Here is a 13,474-nt window from a genome sequence, read left to right as displayed (position 1 = left end):
CATAGGTGACAACACAACCAATTCCCGATAATAAACTTTCATTAACTGTCATGTGAGGAAGCGTAGTTGGAAGATAGCTGTATATGTAGGTCAACAAAATTAACTAATATTAACAAAAGAAAATATTAATAATATGCCCATTGCTCCCTGTACCTCTGTTAAGCTGGCTGCACACTTTCCAATTTTATCAAAACATATACTGTAGCTGGCGTAACTTAAAGAGTTCTGACTTATAGATCAAAACAGTGATGGACTAAGTTAGGATACACACAGGCCAACAATAGCTTAGGTTTATTTCAGGATTCAGTAATGTATAATTGTAATCTTATTTGCAGTTCAATGACTTTGAACATTGAGGGCACTGGACAATTCAAGGCACAAATGGTACTATACAGAGATGAGAGTTACTTATCACCGTATCAAGGGCAGGAAATTATTCTGTCAACAAGAACTATTTTATATATCGGGGTCATTCTTGAGGGTGAAAACACATCTCAGTATGTTGTGCTGATGAAAAATTGCTTTGCTACGCCTACAAGAAGTATTGACGATCCTGTGAAATATTATATGATCAAGAACAAGTAAGTCCACGAACATGTATTATACATAATGTGCAGTTGTGTTTACAATTGTAACAGATACAGTCATTGCTGTGCTTTCATATCCATATAATAAGTGAGAAAGTATGTGTGTGTCTGTCTGTTTATCTTTTATGCACAGCCAGGGTTTTGTACCTAGCGCCACCAAATTTGGCATGGTGGCGTAGTTTGACCAGAATTAAGTTTTTGGCTATGTCTGAAGTTCGTTAGAGCCATGGAGGTCTACATGGTGCCCACAAAGTAGACCATGGAGTCTCTGATTTAAAATTTTGGTTTACGCAAGTTCGCTCAGATTGTCTTAAAGTGCCTTAAACTGCACTGATCTGAAGACACAGGCTGATATGTACCAGTGGGGGGCAAGCAGAGCTCCGACAGAAGAGAAGTGAGTCAGAGGATCAACTGTCACACTGCACCTGCACTGACAGTTACTAATTTCCTCCAAGAACATTTTCATATGCCATGGTCTCCAATGTTGGTCTGCAGAGATTTCTGCTCTGCAATAATTTCTGTTCTGCAGTGATTTCTGCTCCTGATATTCCCCATTCCAAACAGTCAGAGCATACACCTGCCTGAACTGTAATTTACTCCTACAGTAAATTGCATTGATATCCAGATGTGAATGACTTCTGTGTTCCTTGTCAAAACTTTCTCCCTTTAGTATACCACATTCAAATTAAGTTTTGTTCTTTTCACCTCTAAGCCTTCAAAAGTGTGGTCCTTTTCAAGACCATTCACTGTTAAAGCACAACCAAAGACTAAGTTTCAGAATAGCCATGCCACCAAAAAAACGATCCACTCTGGGTCGCAACTGCTAGAAGTAATAGATAGGCAAAATTTGAGGAGATCTCAGAGGAAGTACAAGCAGATGTCAATGGATCAATGGAATGGGGTTATAGGTGATGACAATGTAAAAAAATAAGGCTGGAGATCTACTTTAAGGTCCATTCTTCAACCTGGGCAATGCCAGGTATCCCAGCTAGTATAGCATAAAGGGGGTGCCAAGGGGGAAAATAAATACTAATCAATAAAGTGTGTGTTTTGCATTGTAAGGGTTTTTACAATCAAGTCATCTAGTTCAGAGATCTGTAGTGAACAATAATTAATTGGATTTGGGACAGATATAGAGGTACATTCGAAGGCATCATTTTTCTCTTCTCTTCCCTCATCAGCAGAAAGAAGTTTGCAGTGATTAAGTTACTCACTGACCAATCATAGATGAAACAGGGCTTCACTGAGCATGCACAAGCCTGTGTACATGCTCAGTAGAGTGGTGACTATGGGGGATGTCTGCATCACTGGGCCCCTCCTCCAGTCTGTGTTATGGGGTCCGGCGATTTAGTGTTCTGCCCCTGTCACGGACCTAAGCAGGGGCGTATTTATAATGGGTGTAGGGTGTGCGGTGCCCACGTCTCTGTAGTCCCACGTCGGCGTTGGTGTCATCGCTGTAAAAATGCCTGTAAAATGGCCGCCTCGGTGACCTGCACATGTGCCATAGACTCTGGACACACTCTAGTGCCCAGAGTCTATCAGTGTGGTGCAGTGCTCAGTGCACTGATGGACGTCGCCAGCCTGAGAGGAGGGGGCCCGTGACGAAGAATGCACATGGGCCCCCTCCTCTCATGAAACGCCCCTGAACCTAAGACAACTTTATTAGGAAGTCTCTCGTAGTCACTTAAGAAGGTAACGTAAGAACTTAAGAAAGTAACAATAACATCAGAAATAGTATTTGCTCTGATTGTGCTTAGAACAGGACAATTACTATTTTAGACATACAGTATAAGCCCAAATGTAATAGGCTGTGAGTTGTAGACACTGGCACAATATTAATAATTTAGCGGGTAGATTTAAAGCAATAATGATTTAAAAGGCAAAATCAGGCTGATTTTGCCCTTTAAATTATTGGCACTATCATGCTGGTGTCTGTAACTCGCAAGTTATTACATTTGAGACAAAGGGCTCTATTTATCAACATTATTTTTACTAAAATAATGTGAAAAAGGGTGTTTTCACACCCTTTTCACATTATTTTAGTATCACCTATAGTTATTACAGGGCAATTGGAGTACAATTTGTAAAATTCTACTCCAATTTGTAAAATTCTACTCCAAGCCCTAAGTATCACTTATTTTTAGTAAAGCAGTTCGCATTTCCCATAACTGTAATGGGAAATGTGATCTGACCATAGTTACTAAAAATAAATGTGAAAAAAATACCGGGGAAAGCCCTGTGATAATAACGCCACCTGGAGGTGGCGTTATCCAGGGTCTCCCCCGGTTACCGGCCTCCTGCCCTGCTCTAACGGGGAGAGCAGAGCCGGGAGTCGGTCCCAGTAATCAGCTGTGTAGTCTAAACAGACCGCAAGGGGTCCGCGATCGCGGGGGCGGGGCTTAGTGCCAGGGGCGGGGCTTAGCGTCGGAGGGGGGGTAGCAGCGGCGACTGGTCGGCGCATGCGCGGGCACTTAATCACGGTATTTTTTGCGAAAATACTGTGATAAGGCTCCGAAGGGGATTAGCAGGGACAGAGCTTTATCGCAAGCTCTGTCCCTGCAAGGGATTTGTAGTAAATCCCTGTGATATTGCCTGAATTCGCAATGCGAATTCACTCGGTAATATCACACTACAATCTGCATTACCAATGCAGATTGTAGTAAATAGAGCCCAAAGTATCCTTCTGCACAATCAATGAGCAACATCAGGGGTTTGTGTTTGCTGCCTTTTTGACTACCTTCTGATATATTTTCTTCTGTTTCCCTTTTGACTATTTCCTGGTTTGGGGGCTCTGTGCTGCCTTCACGATTCAGCCTGGCAGTTGGGGAAGTATGGTCCCTGTGTGCACATGCCACGGTCTATAACTAATATTAAAAGACCACAAAATATTAGTAAAACACTCCAGCCACTTGTAAAGTAATAACAAGCCCTTCAGAATGAATTAGTAGTTATTGTCAGGGTGGATATTAATGTTTATTTATATATTCTATGGTAACTTGTGCACCTCTGTTTTGTAAAGAGGTGCATTTAACATCACAATCTTACTGCATCAGTTCTACAGTAGTCTTATATCACTATTGGGACTCTTTTACATGCAGCCCTGTCCTTAAACACGTTTGAGGCCTCCCTCAAGGTAAGCGCACTCACATCCTGCTTCTGTGAATGTTCTGATGATCTTAATGGATAATAAATAGGGTATACACTTCAAGCAGGAGATGAAGGCTGAATACAATAGGTAGTTAGACCCTAGTGTCACTTCCTTTAAACTGTCCCCTGCTGTACTGAGTCTAAAAATTAGTTAAATATAATAATTGAAAGACCCCGCATCTTAGTAAGTTAGTTGAGTGTCAGAATGGTTAGTCTTCCAGGCCAGCTTACCTAATACTTTATGCTGCGAGGTATGGAGAACCTGGAAAGACAATAGCAATGTTCTGAAGTTTTACAATGAAAACTGTAGTGTTACCCATAGAACCCATCAGATGTTTGATTTCATTTTGTATACTACACTACAAAAATGGCAGCTAGGATCTGCTACGAGAACACTACAATTTTTCTGCGCACAACATCTCATAAATGGCCCCAGCTGTGTCAGGCAGTTTAACCTTCCATGTTATCCCCTGCTTATCATAGCAAGAGGCAGACTTGCTAAATTATGGAACTGACACCAGCCGCGAAACAACAGAAGACCTGGTGACCTCCATTCGCCAGACTTGTGGCACTATCACCAACAGTAGGGTTGGGAGGGGCATAGCACCACCACTGATCAAAAACTTTACTTTGTCTTTAGATTATAGTTTTTTCCTTCCCTTTTTATTCCAGGTGCCCTAACAGGAAGGATGGAACTGTCAGTGTGATGGAAAATGGAGTCTCCACTCAGGGACGATTTTCTGTTCAAATGTTCAAGTTTGTTGGAGATTACAGCTTAGTTTATTTGCACTGTGAAGCCAGCATCTGTGATACCACAAGAGGTTCTTGCCAACCCGTAAGAAATATTCTCATGTATACTGCATACAAATTAGAGTAGTATACATAAAAAGCTTTTCCTGACTACCATTAGTTACATATATACATTATTATTTTTGTTACCTGTATAAAGTTAATGGCTAGTGAAGTGCCTGACCTACATTACAAAACCAAAGGATGCTAAATTGAGTAACAACTAACCCACTAACTTACTTATTCAGAGAGAGGAGAATCCTTTATCTCTGGCTTTTTCCTTACAGAGTAAGGGGTCTATTTATCAAGCCTCTCAGCTTCAGTGTTTATCACTAAATTCGATAAAATACCTATTTAATACACCTATATATTAGATATCATAAATGCCCTATCTGCAAATGACAGATACATCAATACCCGGTGCAGCTAAAACTTAACAAACTTATCTAAAACAAAAACACAGACACAGATATGGCATTAAAAACTAGTCGCCCTTTTTATTTATAATACCAATACTGAACTATATATGGTGGCAACCGAAACAGAAAGGCAGCTATCAGGAACAATGTCTACAAACAGATGACAACAAAATACTTGCAGGGCTAAATGCCCATTTCAACAGCAAGTACTTAGGTCACCAAAAAGTCAAACAATACCCCAAGGCCCGGAAGAGAAACTAAGGCTGCTGAACCAGGTAGGGCAATCAATCTGAAGGTATATTACAGGGGAGTGAACCTATTAACAATCTCACTGGCCTCTAGGTTGCCGTTCTTTCCCATCACACAAGGCACCGACCAGGAGCCGAGCCCACCACCATAACTCAACAAGCTCACACTAAAAGCTCACACTAAAACCTAAAACCCACCAAGTACAAACCACAAAAAAGGGGGGGACCTCTTCAGGAGGATGGCTACATACAGTCCAAATAAACAGGCAGTGACCCAATGGAGAAGCGAATGCGCAACACCAAACACGTAACCCCCTGGCCCTGATCATTTGACTAGTGTGATATGCTGCAACCAAGGGAGAAGAGTGAACCAATGGGGATAGATACAGTAAGCCCAGTACACAAAGGAATGCCCTTCTAAACAAAGTTGCCAGACATCCGAATATCGGGATGTAATCGGCATCCTGCATGAGGGATGCCGATGGTCTGAATACCGGTGCAGAAATCCCGACAGGTAGGGATCCCAGCACCAGTATCCCAACCGCCGGCATCCTGAAGGTAAGTATCGGGGTGTTAGGGGGAGATTAGAGTTAGGTAGCGGGGTTAGTGTTAGGCATTAGGGAGAGAGTTAGGGTTAGGCACTGAGGAGGAAGTGTTAGGATTAGGGTGCGGGGAGGGGGAGGTTAGGTTTAGGCACTAGGGGGGGAGGTTAGGTTTAGGCACTGGGGAGGGAGTGTTAGGTTTAGGTTGCGGGGAGGGAGAGGTTAGGTTTAGGCACTACGGGTGGGGAGGTTAAGGTTAGGCATCGGGGAGGGAGGGTTAGGGAAGGGGTTAGGGGTTAGAAAAATACTCACCGTTGTTCTCTATGGGTGTCTGGATTCTGGCTGTACGGATGCCGCTGTTGGTATTCTGACCAGCGGCATCCCGACAGCGGGGATTTCATACCCAACCCCCGAATATCACCCTGCAATATCCAAACAAATTAATGAATAAACAAAATCAGCTAACCAAAGGAGGGAAAAGAGGAAGAGAGGAAAGAAAGGGAAGGGATAACTTGGCCAGAGGTAAAAACAGCTAATCAACCTTGATCAGGGCAAAAACAGGGCAAAATCCCTCAAGGCCCCCACTGCTAACAGTGATGAGTGTCTGAAAGCTCCCAAGATAAAAAAAATGTAGGAAAAATGCCAATCAATAATGCAACAAAGACACCCCAACAGCAACGGGAAACGTGTCAATTAAAAAGCTGACTCCCAGCACCTAGAGCACAGGCTCTGGCAGCCCAAAGACGGGGGGCAGTCAAGGCAGTCCCTGTGCTGAAACAAAAACATCTAAGCACCATAATCTCTAAGGCACTACCTGATCGAACAGAAGATAATGCTGGAAGTCCCAACCGAACTGAAAAACCATGGCCAGTGAATCATTTAGATGCATCATTCAAGCACCCTCAAATAGACAATCTAACAACAAAGATGCCTGAGACAGCATCACCAGGCACCTCCTTGAGTCAGCACATGGATGCAATGACCATGACCCTGCCGACAAGCCTTCAAACGCCGCAAACCGCACAAACAGAATCAAACGTAAGGACCTAAGACAACAGAAAAGATGAGACAGCATGTTGGACAACCCACTCCACAGAATTACTATGCCAGAAGACCCGACCTACAGTAACTGAAAGACTGTGCCCAAGGAACAATCCAACTGCATCAACCGCGAGCCCTCAACCGCAATCGAGACAACAAATAACCCCATGACAGCCTCACCTGTCACCACTGGTAGTCAGCACGGGGACACAGAGGAGCCTACGACCACAATCCAGCCGATCAGACTTTGAGCGTCGCAACCTGCACATTGTAAATCATATATCAGGAGGTGGGATGGCAAATCTGAAAGTGACAACAAGCTCACCAATGCAAAAGGACCCATGAAAGGCCAGTCACAAAGGTGAGTCGAAATGAAACACAAAAAAAAATAATGACCATAAGGGCTAAACTAAATGAAAACCATCAAGGGTACGGGTACGCCTGAGACCCCCATGCACTGGAGACAGCTGTGACCAAGCTGCAATGTCTCACATATCCAACAACCCTTTGCTATGCTGCACTGCTCGCACAATTGCAAGATTTGAAAAGACCAATAAAAACAGCACAGCCATAATGTACGAGAATGGAGGTTGGGCTATAGGCCAATATCGCAAGTACAGAAAACGCCCCAAAACAGAAAATCTACCGAGATCCGCCCACACAGAGAAGAAAAGGGTTGTGGGAAGATGCCTAATTGCTGCCCAGTGGATTCAGTCTAAGGAGGACTGTGGCAGACCAGTGGGACTGCAATTTTGGGACCAGTGTGTGCTGGGAAGCCACTGGTGGCTAGGAAGCCGGGGTTCAGATCTACCTCCTGTAGGGAGAACCCTAAACCTCTAAAAGACTGCAACTGTGAGGCTGTGGCAGCCAGCCAGCCAGCTAAAGGCCAGAGCCTGTGTCAACATGCTACAGGAAGCAGGACAGCTGACAATTGAGAAGCCAGAGGCCAAGCCAGGCCAGGCTAACTATCTCAGTGTTATAGCGCGTACACATGGGACGATCAACAATGATAACGATATCTTTGTTCAAACTCCTGGGTGTGCTGGACGATCGATATCGACTATAGTATATCCCTATAGTAACCTGATCGATATCGACCAGGTTGGCCTGCATGTACGGGCGATGGTCGATATCAATATTGACCATACATGCCCGTGCATCGCAGGTCGTTGGTGGCCGAAGAATGCACAATATGAACGATAACGATATGATCAATATTGTTATCGTCCATTTATGTCGTACCGTGTGTATGCAACTTTTACTCTGCAGGAAGCAGAGAGGAACTTTGGACATTATTTGCAGACTAGCTGCCCTAGGTTAGGCAGGGGCAAAGAAGTGAGTCAGTGCCCTGAAAGGGGGCTAGGTGTTTGTTATTTTCCTTTATATGTTGACAGTAAAGCTCTATTCTTTTGTTTACTTTCTTGAAAAGCTATGTGTGGACCCTGATTAAAGCACCTATCACTGCACCACTGACACTCTACCAAGCTAACTACCCCAAGTCATCACATTATATATAAAATATACATATACAAAAATAGTAGATGTTAAATATACATATACGCCTGTATATACCCAACAAACATACACAAATGTACACAGCTGAGAGAAGACAGCAGAGAGAAGAAAGAACAGAAAGGCAAGAAATGACACAAATACAAAATCACTTACCTGCAGCTACAGCAGCCCCCTCACAGAAGAAATCACTGATACCTGCCGGTAACAAGTATATAAAGCCCATTGGCTGCAGTCAAATTAAGAATTGTAACCCCTTAGAACCCCTGCATTGTCAGCTCTATCTGTCTCTAATCTAGGTGTTTAAGGTCTAATACCCCCCATAGTCAAAATGGGAGCACAATGTATGGTGATGTTGCGATTGTTATTTATCAAGCTCTGAAAGCTTGACACCAATCGCCAATGCCTTTTTCAGATGGCGCTAGCTCCCTCTGCCTTCTCTGGCTCGCACAGTGAGCATGCGTGACCTACTCTCTGCAGCTCACCTTCCCTGAATTTCCAGGAGACACACAAATTTGGGGGAGAGTCTCTGGACTCACATAAAAGTGGGTAACTTTCCTACAACCAGCGGCTGCCACCACTTATTAGGCGAATTGGGCAGAGGCAAAGGACAGGAAGATTACAAATGTTATGAATCATGTCAACACTGCCCCACCCCAAGCAGCACAAAGCTGGGAATCGTGTCAAAACATCACTGGGGCAGGGCCATGATGACCTCATTTGCAGTACCAAGCCTCTACTGCCACCTGGACCTCCCTCTCCAGGGATCTTCTAGATAGTCCCTGGAGATGGACCATAGTCAGCCATTATGAGTTGCACATGTGAAGGAAAGTGGACAGAACCCAGCAGTGTAAGCATTTGTTGTTGCTATTATTGGCAAATGTATAGCTTTTTAGATTTGCCGGGTCAGCTGCTTATTAAAGTGATACTTTACACTGATTGATTTATGTTAGTACTGCCTCCAACAACAGAATGTCTAGGCAAACCATGGCCACCAAGACCAGTTATGGTAAGAGTGTAATTTATCTGCTGTTACTGCTCTTTATAATAATAATAATAATAATAATGCAAAACACATACGCAGATAATTGAATATAGCTATATGTTTTTTTCTTTCAAAAATATTTTGTTCAAAGTCAACAGAAAATATACAGTATACCAAAAAAATATTATATGTACGTACAGTATTAAGGCAACGATGAAGTTACAGCATGTATTACAAATACTAAATTATCAACAGAAATCAAGTGCAAAAATAACGGTCATCTCGGTCCATTAACACCAACCAATAAACGGGCATATATATTCAGCTTGTGGCATTGAGACAAAGACTTCACCACAACTTTCTCTTTTTCCAACCAGAATAGGAATGATGGAAAAAATAGGGCAGTAACTTCAATAGTAATGAGGGAAAAAGGCAAGGATTAGGGGAAAGGAAAGGAAAAAAAAAGAAAAGGGGAATAAGATGGGAAGAAGAAATTAACCATGCACGCCCAGGCCCAAGGCCACCATTATCTTTAAGTGTAGGTACTTGGGGGATCTTGTAGAAGCATTCTAGTTTTATACCATTGTGTTGATGTTGTATCTGCCTTTTAATATCAGAATTTAAAGTATCAATAAAACTTTCCCAGATTGAAAAACATTTTTTCTTTTCCTTATAAAGGGAGGAGTCAACCCAATCCATTTTGAAGATATAGAATAATTTATCTTTGAACATGGCTAGTGAAGGAGGGGGACATTGTTGGAAGATACTCTTTTTAGCTACAGCCAAAATAATCAGCAATAATTCTTTACAACCCTTAGAAACGCTAGTTGTTCCCGGGATATATCCCAACACTGCCCATTCCGGCGTCAATGGAAGATAATTAACTAGGTCAGCTAACACAAACTGTTTCACTTCAATCCAAAATTTCTTAATGACCCTACAGTCCCATAGGCAGTGATATAGAGATGCCTCCACATGGGTACATTTTGGACACACAGGGGAGATTGCAATACTGATAAGGTGACAATGCTTGGGTGAAAGATAGCCTCTATAAAATAGTCTGTAGAACATCTCCCTAAGAGAGTATTGAAGAGTACGCAAAATGTTAGCTTCCATTAGATCTGGAAAGCAGGTCTGCCATTTAGTAATGCCCATAGTGAATGTTCCCGTAAAGTAAGGAAGTCTTAATATGTGATAGAAAAGAGCTATAGCTCGATAGGAATAGCCAGCGGACAAGAAAGCAGTATCCAACTTAATTATCCTAATCCAAAGGAAACAAAAAAGATAGGACGTTACTTGTATAGTGTTGTGCCGGTAAAAAGGCTAAGTCACAAGATTGTAGAAAATCATATTGTATGTGTGCCTATTCAAACATTAAGGAATTGGTGAAATGTCTAACTGTGCGGAGGACCTCAGAAACCCACCTTCAAAAAGGGTGTGCAGCAGATCCATTCTGAAAGTTGTTGTTACCCAGGAGAGGGAGATGTAATTATGAGTAAGAAGAATGAATCTTACATTTATTACGTACAGAATGCCATGTTGACCACGTTGACATCAGGAGTGGGTTATTAAGCAAAGGCAGTGATATATCATTCTTAGGCATATGTAAAAACAGATCAAGTCCAAACCAGAAAGGAATTGTTTCTTTCAGATGTAGTTAGCAATGAGGTTTCTACGTAAAATCCAATCCTTAATTTACCTACAGATTGCAGCCTGATTATAAAGGAGAATATGGGAAAAATTAATTTCCCCCGCCTCCTTAGTGTGTTGAAGTTTTGTTATTTTTGTTATTCTAAATAAATTTCCGGAATGCGGCATCTATCTTTTTAATATCAGTTAAAGAGAGAAGTATCGGGAGGACTTGCAGTGGGTACAGCAGCTTAGGAAAAATCAATATAGCTATATGTTAAACATTTTCATTTAAGGTATTCATTTACCCATATAATATATTACAACTATTGTTTCTGTAGTCATGTTCCGGTGTCAGGAAAAGTGTACAACAGAATGAGGAGAACACGTTTATCTTAGACTATGGTCCTATTTTCCTATCAGGTGAGTTATAAGAAATATACAGAGAAAATGTAACCTCAAAAAAGCAAATGTAGCGTATTTTGGGATTTTTTTTCCAAAAAACACGAGGAATCGCCACTCTCCACATGTTTTAAGTATTGGCCATATGTATTAGGCGGTAATGTAGGAGATATTGGAAATATCTCCTGCATTACTTAAATTCCTTGATATTTTTGTAATAACATCGCTCTTCCAATATCCTCTATGGTAATGGCGATATTTACAAATGCGTCAAAATCTGCAAAATAAAAATAAAAATGGGGGCGCTTAAAGCCAGAAGGTAACGCCAACTTCAGATGGCATTAAGAGGGATTTTACCAGAGACTACACATGGTCATGGGGATCTTTAAGATCCCTCCACTCCTGTTTCTGCAGCTCCTTCCATGTGTCCTTCCTCCCCACACAAAGCATTGTATAAATAGTATATTAATGATTGTTGACAGAACTTATTTTCTATCTGTAAACAATCTATTTATCTTTTATTTGCTCCCTGCACTTGCGTATGGTGATTAAGGATTTGAATGCAAACTCTCACTTGCCCAAACTATATTCAGCACATGCGCACAGTTATAGGGAACTGTAAAAACACTATGAGGTCCATCTGAGATAACTGTGTGCAATGGACTTCAAATAAAAAAGGCCCTCTTCACTGGGGTAGCTAGTTATCGGAGGAGCAGTCCCTGATACATACGGAGAAATTTGTGGTGATGTTGTCGCGATTAGAGGGAAGAATGTGGTGGTTGTTAACATGATTTTATTTCCCAATTTTGAATTCATATGCCCCAAATTTCTCTATAAGGAAACAGACAAAAGGCTGAGGGGTGAATTTACTAAGATGGGAGTTCTATATAAGAATAAATGTTGCCCATAGCAACCAATCAGATTCTACTTCTCATTTATCTAGCACCTTCTAGAAGATAATACCTGGAATCTGGTTGGTTGCTATGGGCAACATCACTTCTTAATAGAACTCCCATCTTAGTAAATTTACCCCTAAATGTCTGTGATTAGCAATATATTATTTGCTATGCAATAGAGTATTAAAAAAGTTAGAAAATAATGCCTGTTGTAAAATAAATAAGTTAGAGAGAAATCATTGAAGAAAATGTATAAAAATAATATAAAATTGCTTAGACCATTTCAGAATCAATTTTTTTTATGATTAACTCGTGTAACTAAAATATACTCAAAATATATCAATTAATTCATACCCACTGGGAGACTCTTGAACTTTGGACAGCTCACCCTCCTGCATCATGGTAAGGGCAAATACAGTAGTTATTTTATATCTCCAATATTGAAAACAATTGGCTATATCTGTGTCCTACAACGCTATGATTATACTAGTATTTTGGACCCGTCAGTCGACAGGTTGCTACTATTGTGCTCAGTGTTGCAGTTCATGTTTTTTTTCCTCTGTCTACTCATCTTCCCATCTCTGTCCCCTCCCCCACCATCTATTTCTCTCTCTCTCCTCTGAAACTCCTTTTCTCCCCCATCTGACTGTCTGTCCCCCCTTCCCCCCGCTCCTGCCTCTGTCTCTCTCATGGGGGTCACAGGGGAATAGCGGTGATTTAAGTCTCCAGGCGCTGACAGGAGGGAACTGTCCTCTGCATGCATACAGTGCTGGAAGAAGAAGAGAAGCAGGGCCTCCATTTAGGACTCACTGCGCTTGTGCAAGACAGACATTTAGTAGGATTATATCATAGATTTTCATGTATTCTTCCTTATTGCTTTGCAGATGAAGGGTATCTTCAATCTTCAAATGCTGTTGGTAAGTTCCAGTTTTATTTATTCGTGTAATAATTATCTTAATTTTTTTTTAAAATGGAAACAGATGTACAGAAACAAGAAAGCTCTTCCATAAATGATGGGCACCAAGTATACTAGTAGTAAAGGGTTTAATAATTGTAAGTGTTTCATGTTTAATATGGCAAATGGGCTCAAATTCTGGTTATATACTTTTGCCAGCAAGGATTCAAAAAGAGAGAGCAGTGACTTAGATCAGAGATGTGCTACAGGCAAGAACGTAATTGTGGTTCCAGAATCTATTATTGGAGTCTCCTGAATATCAGTATGTAATAGATTTTATTGGGAACCTCTTTTTGTCTTTCCTAAACAACACAGCTCTGAC

The 13,474-nt window shown here is 41.6% G+C and overlaps 1 protein-coding gene across 1 annotated transcript in view; it reads left to right on the top strand.

Moving 5' to 3' along the window:
• The window catches only part of LOC148519748 (uncharacterized), a 71,859-nt gene extending 58,629 nt beyond the window's left edge, over positions 1 to 13,230 (top strand). The window contains exons 13-17 of the mRNA XM_088476208.1: positions 336 to 581; positions 4,407 to 4,569; positions 11,241 to 11,322; positions 13,082 to 13,114; positions 13,178 to 13,230. Of these exons, the coding sequence (XP_088332334.1) occupies positions 336 to 581; positions 4,407 to 4,569; positions 11,241 to 11,322; positions 13,082 to 13,114; positions 13,178 to 13,230 (577 nt within the window). The remainder of the gene's footprint in view (positions 1 to 335; positions 582 to 4,406; positions 4,570 to 11,240; positions 11,323 to 13,081; positions 13,115 to 13,177) is intronic.
• Positions 13,231 to 13,474: the final 244 nt, after the last annotated feature.

Source organism: Taudactylus pleione, unplaced genomic scaffold, assembly GCF_031769625.1.
Source record: "Taudactylus pleione unplaced genomic scaffold, aTauple2 ptg000184l, whole genome shotgun sequence".
In the NCBI taxonomy this organism is placed as follows: Eukaryota; Metazoa; Chordata; class Amphibia; order Anura; family Myobatrachidae; genus Taudactylus; species Taudactylus pleione.
The sequence above is the reverse complement of the archived record's forward strand: the minus strand, read 5'-3'. Positions and strand labels throughout refer to the sequence as shown.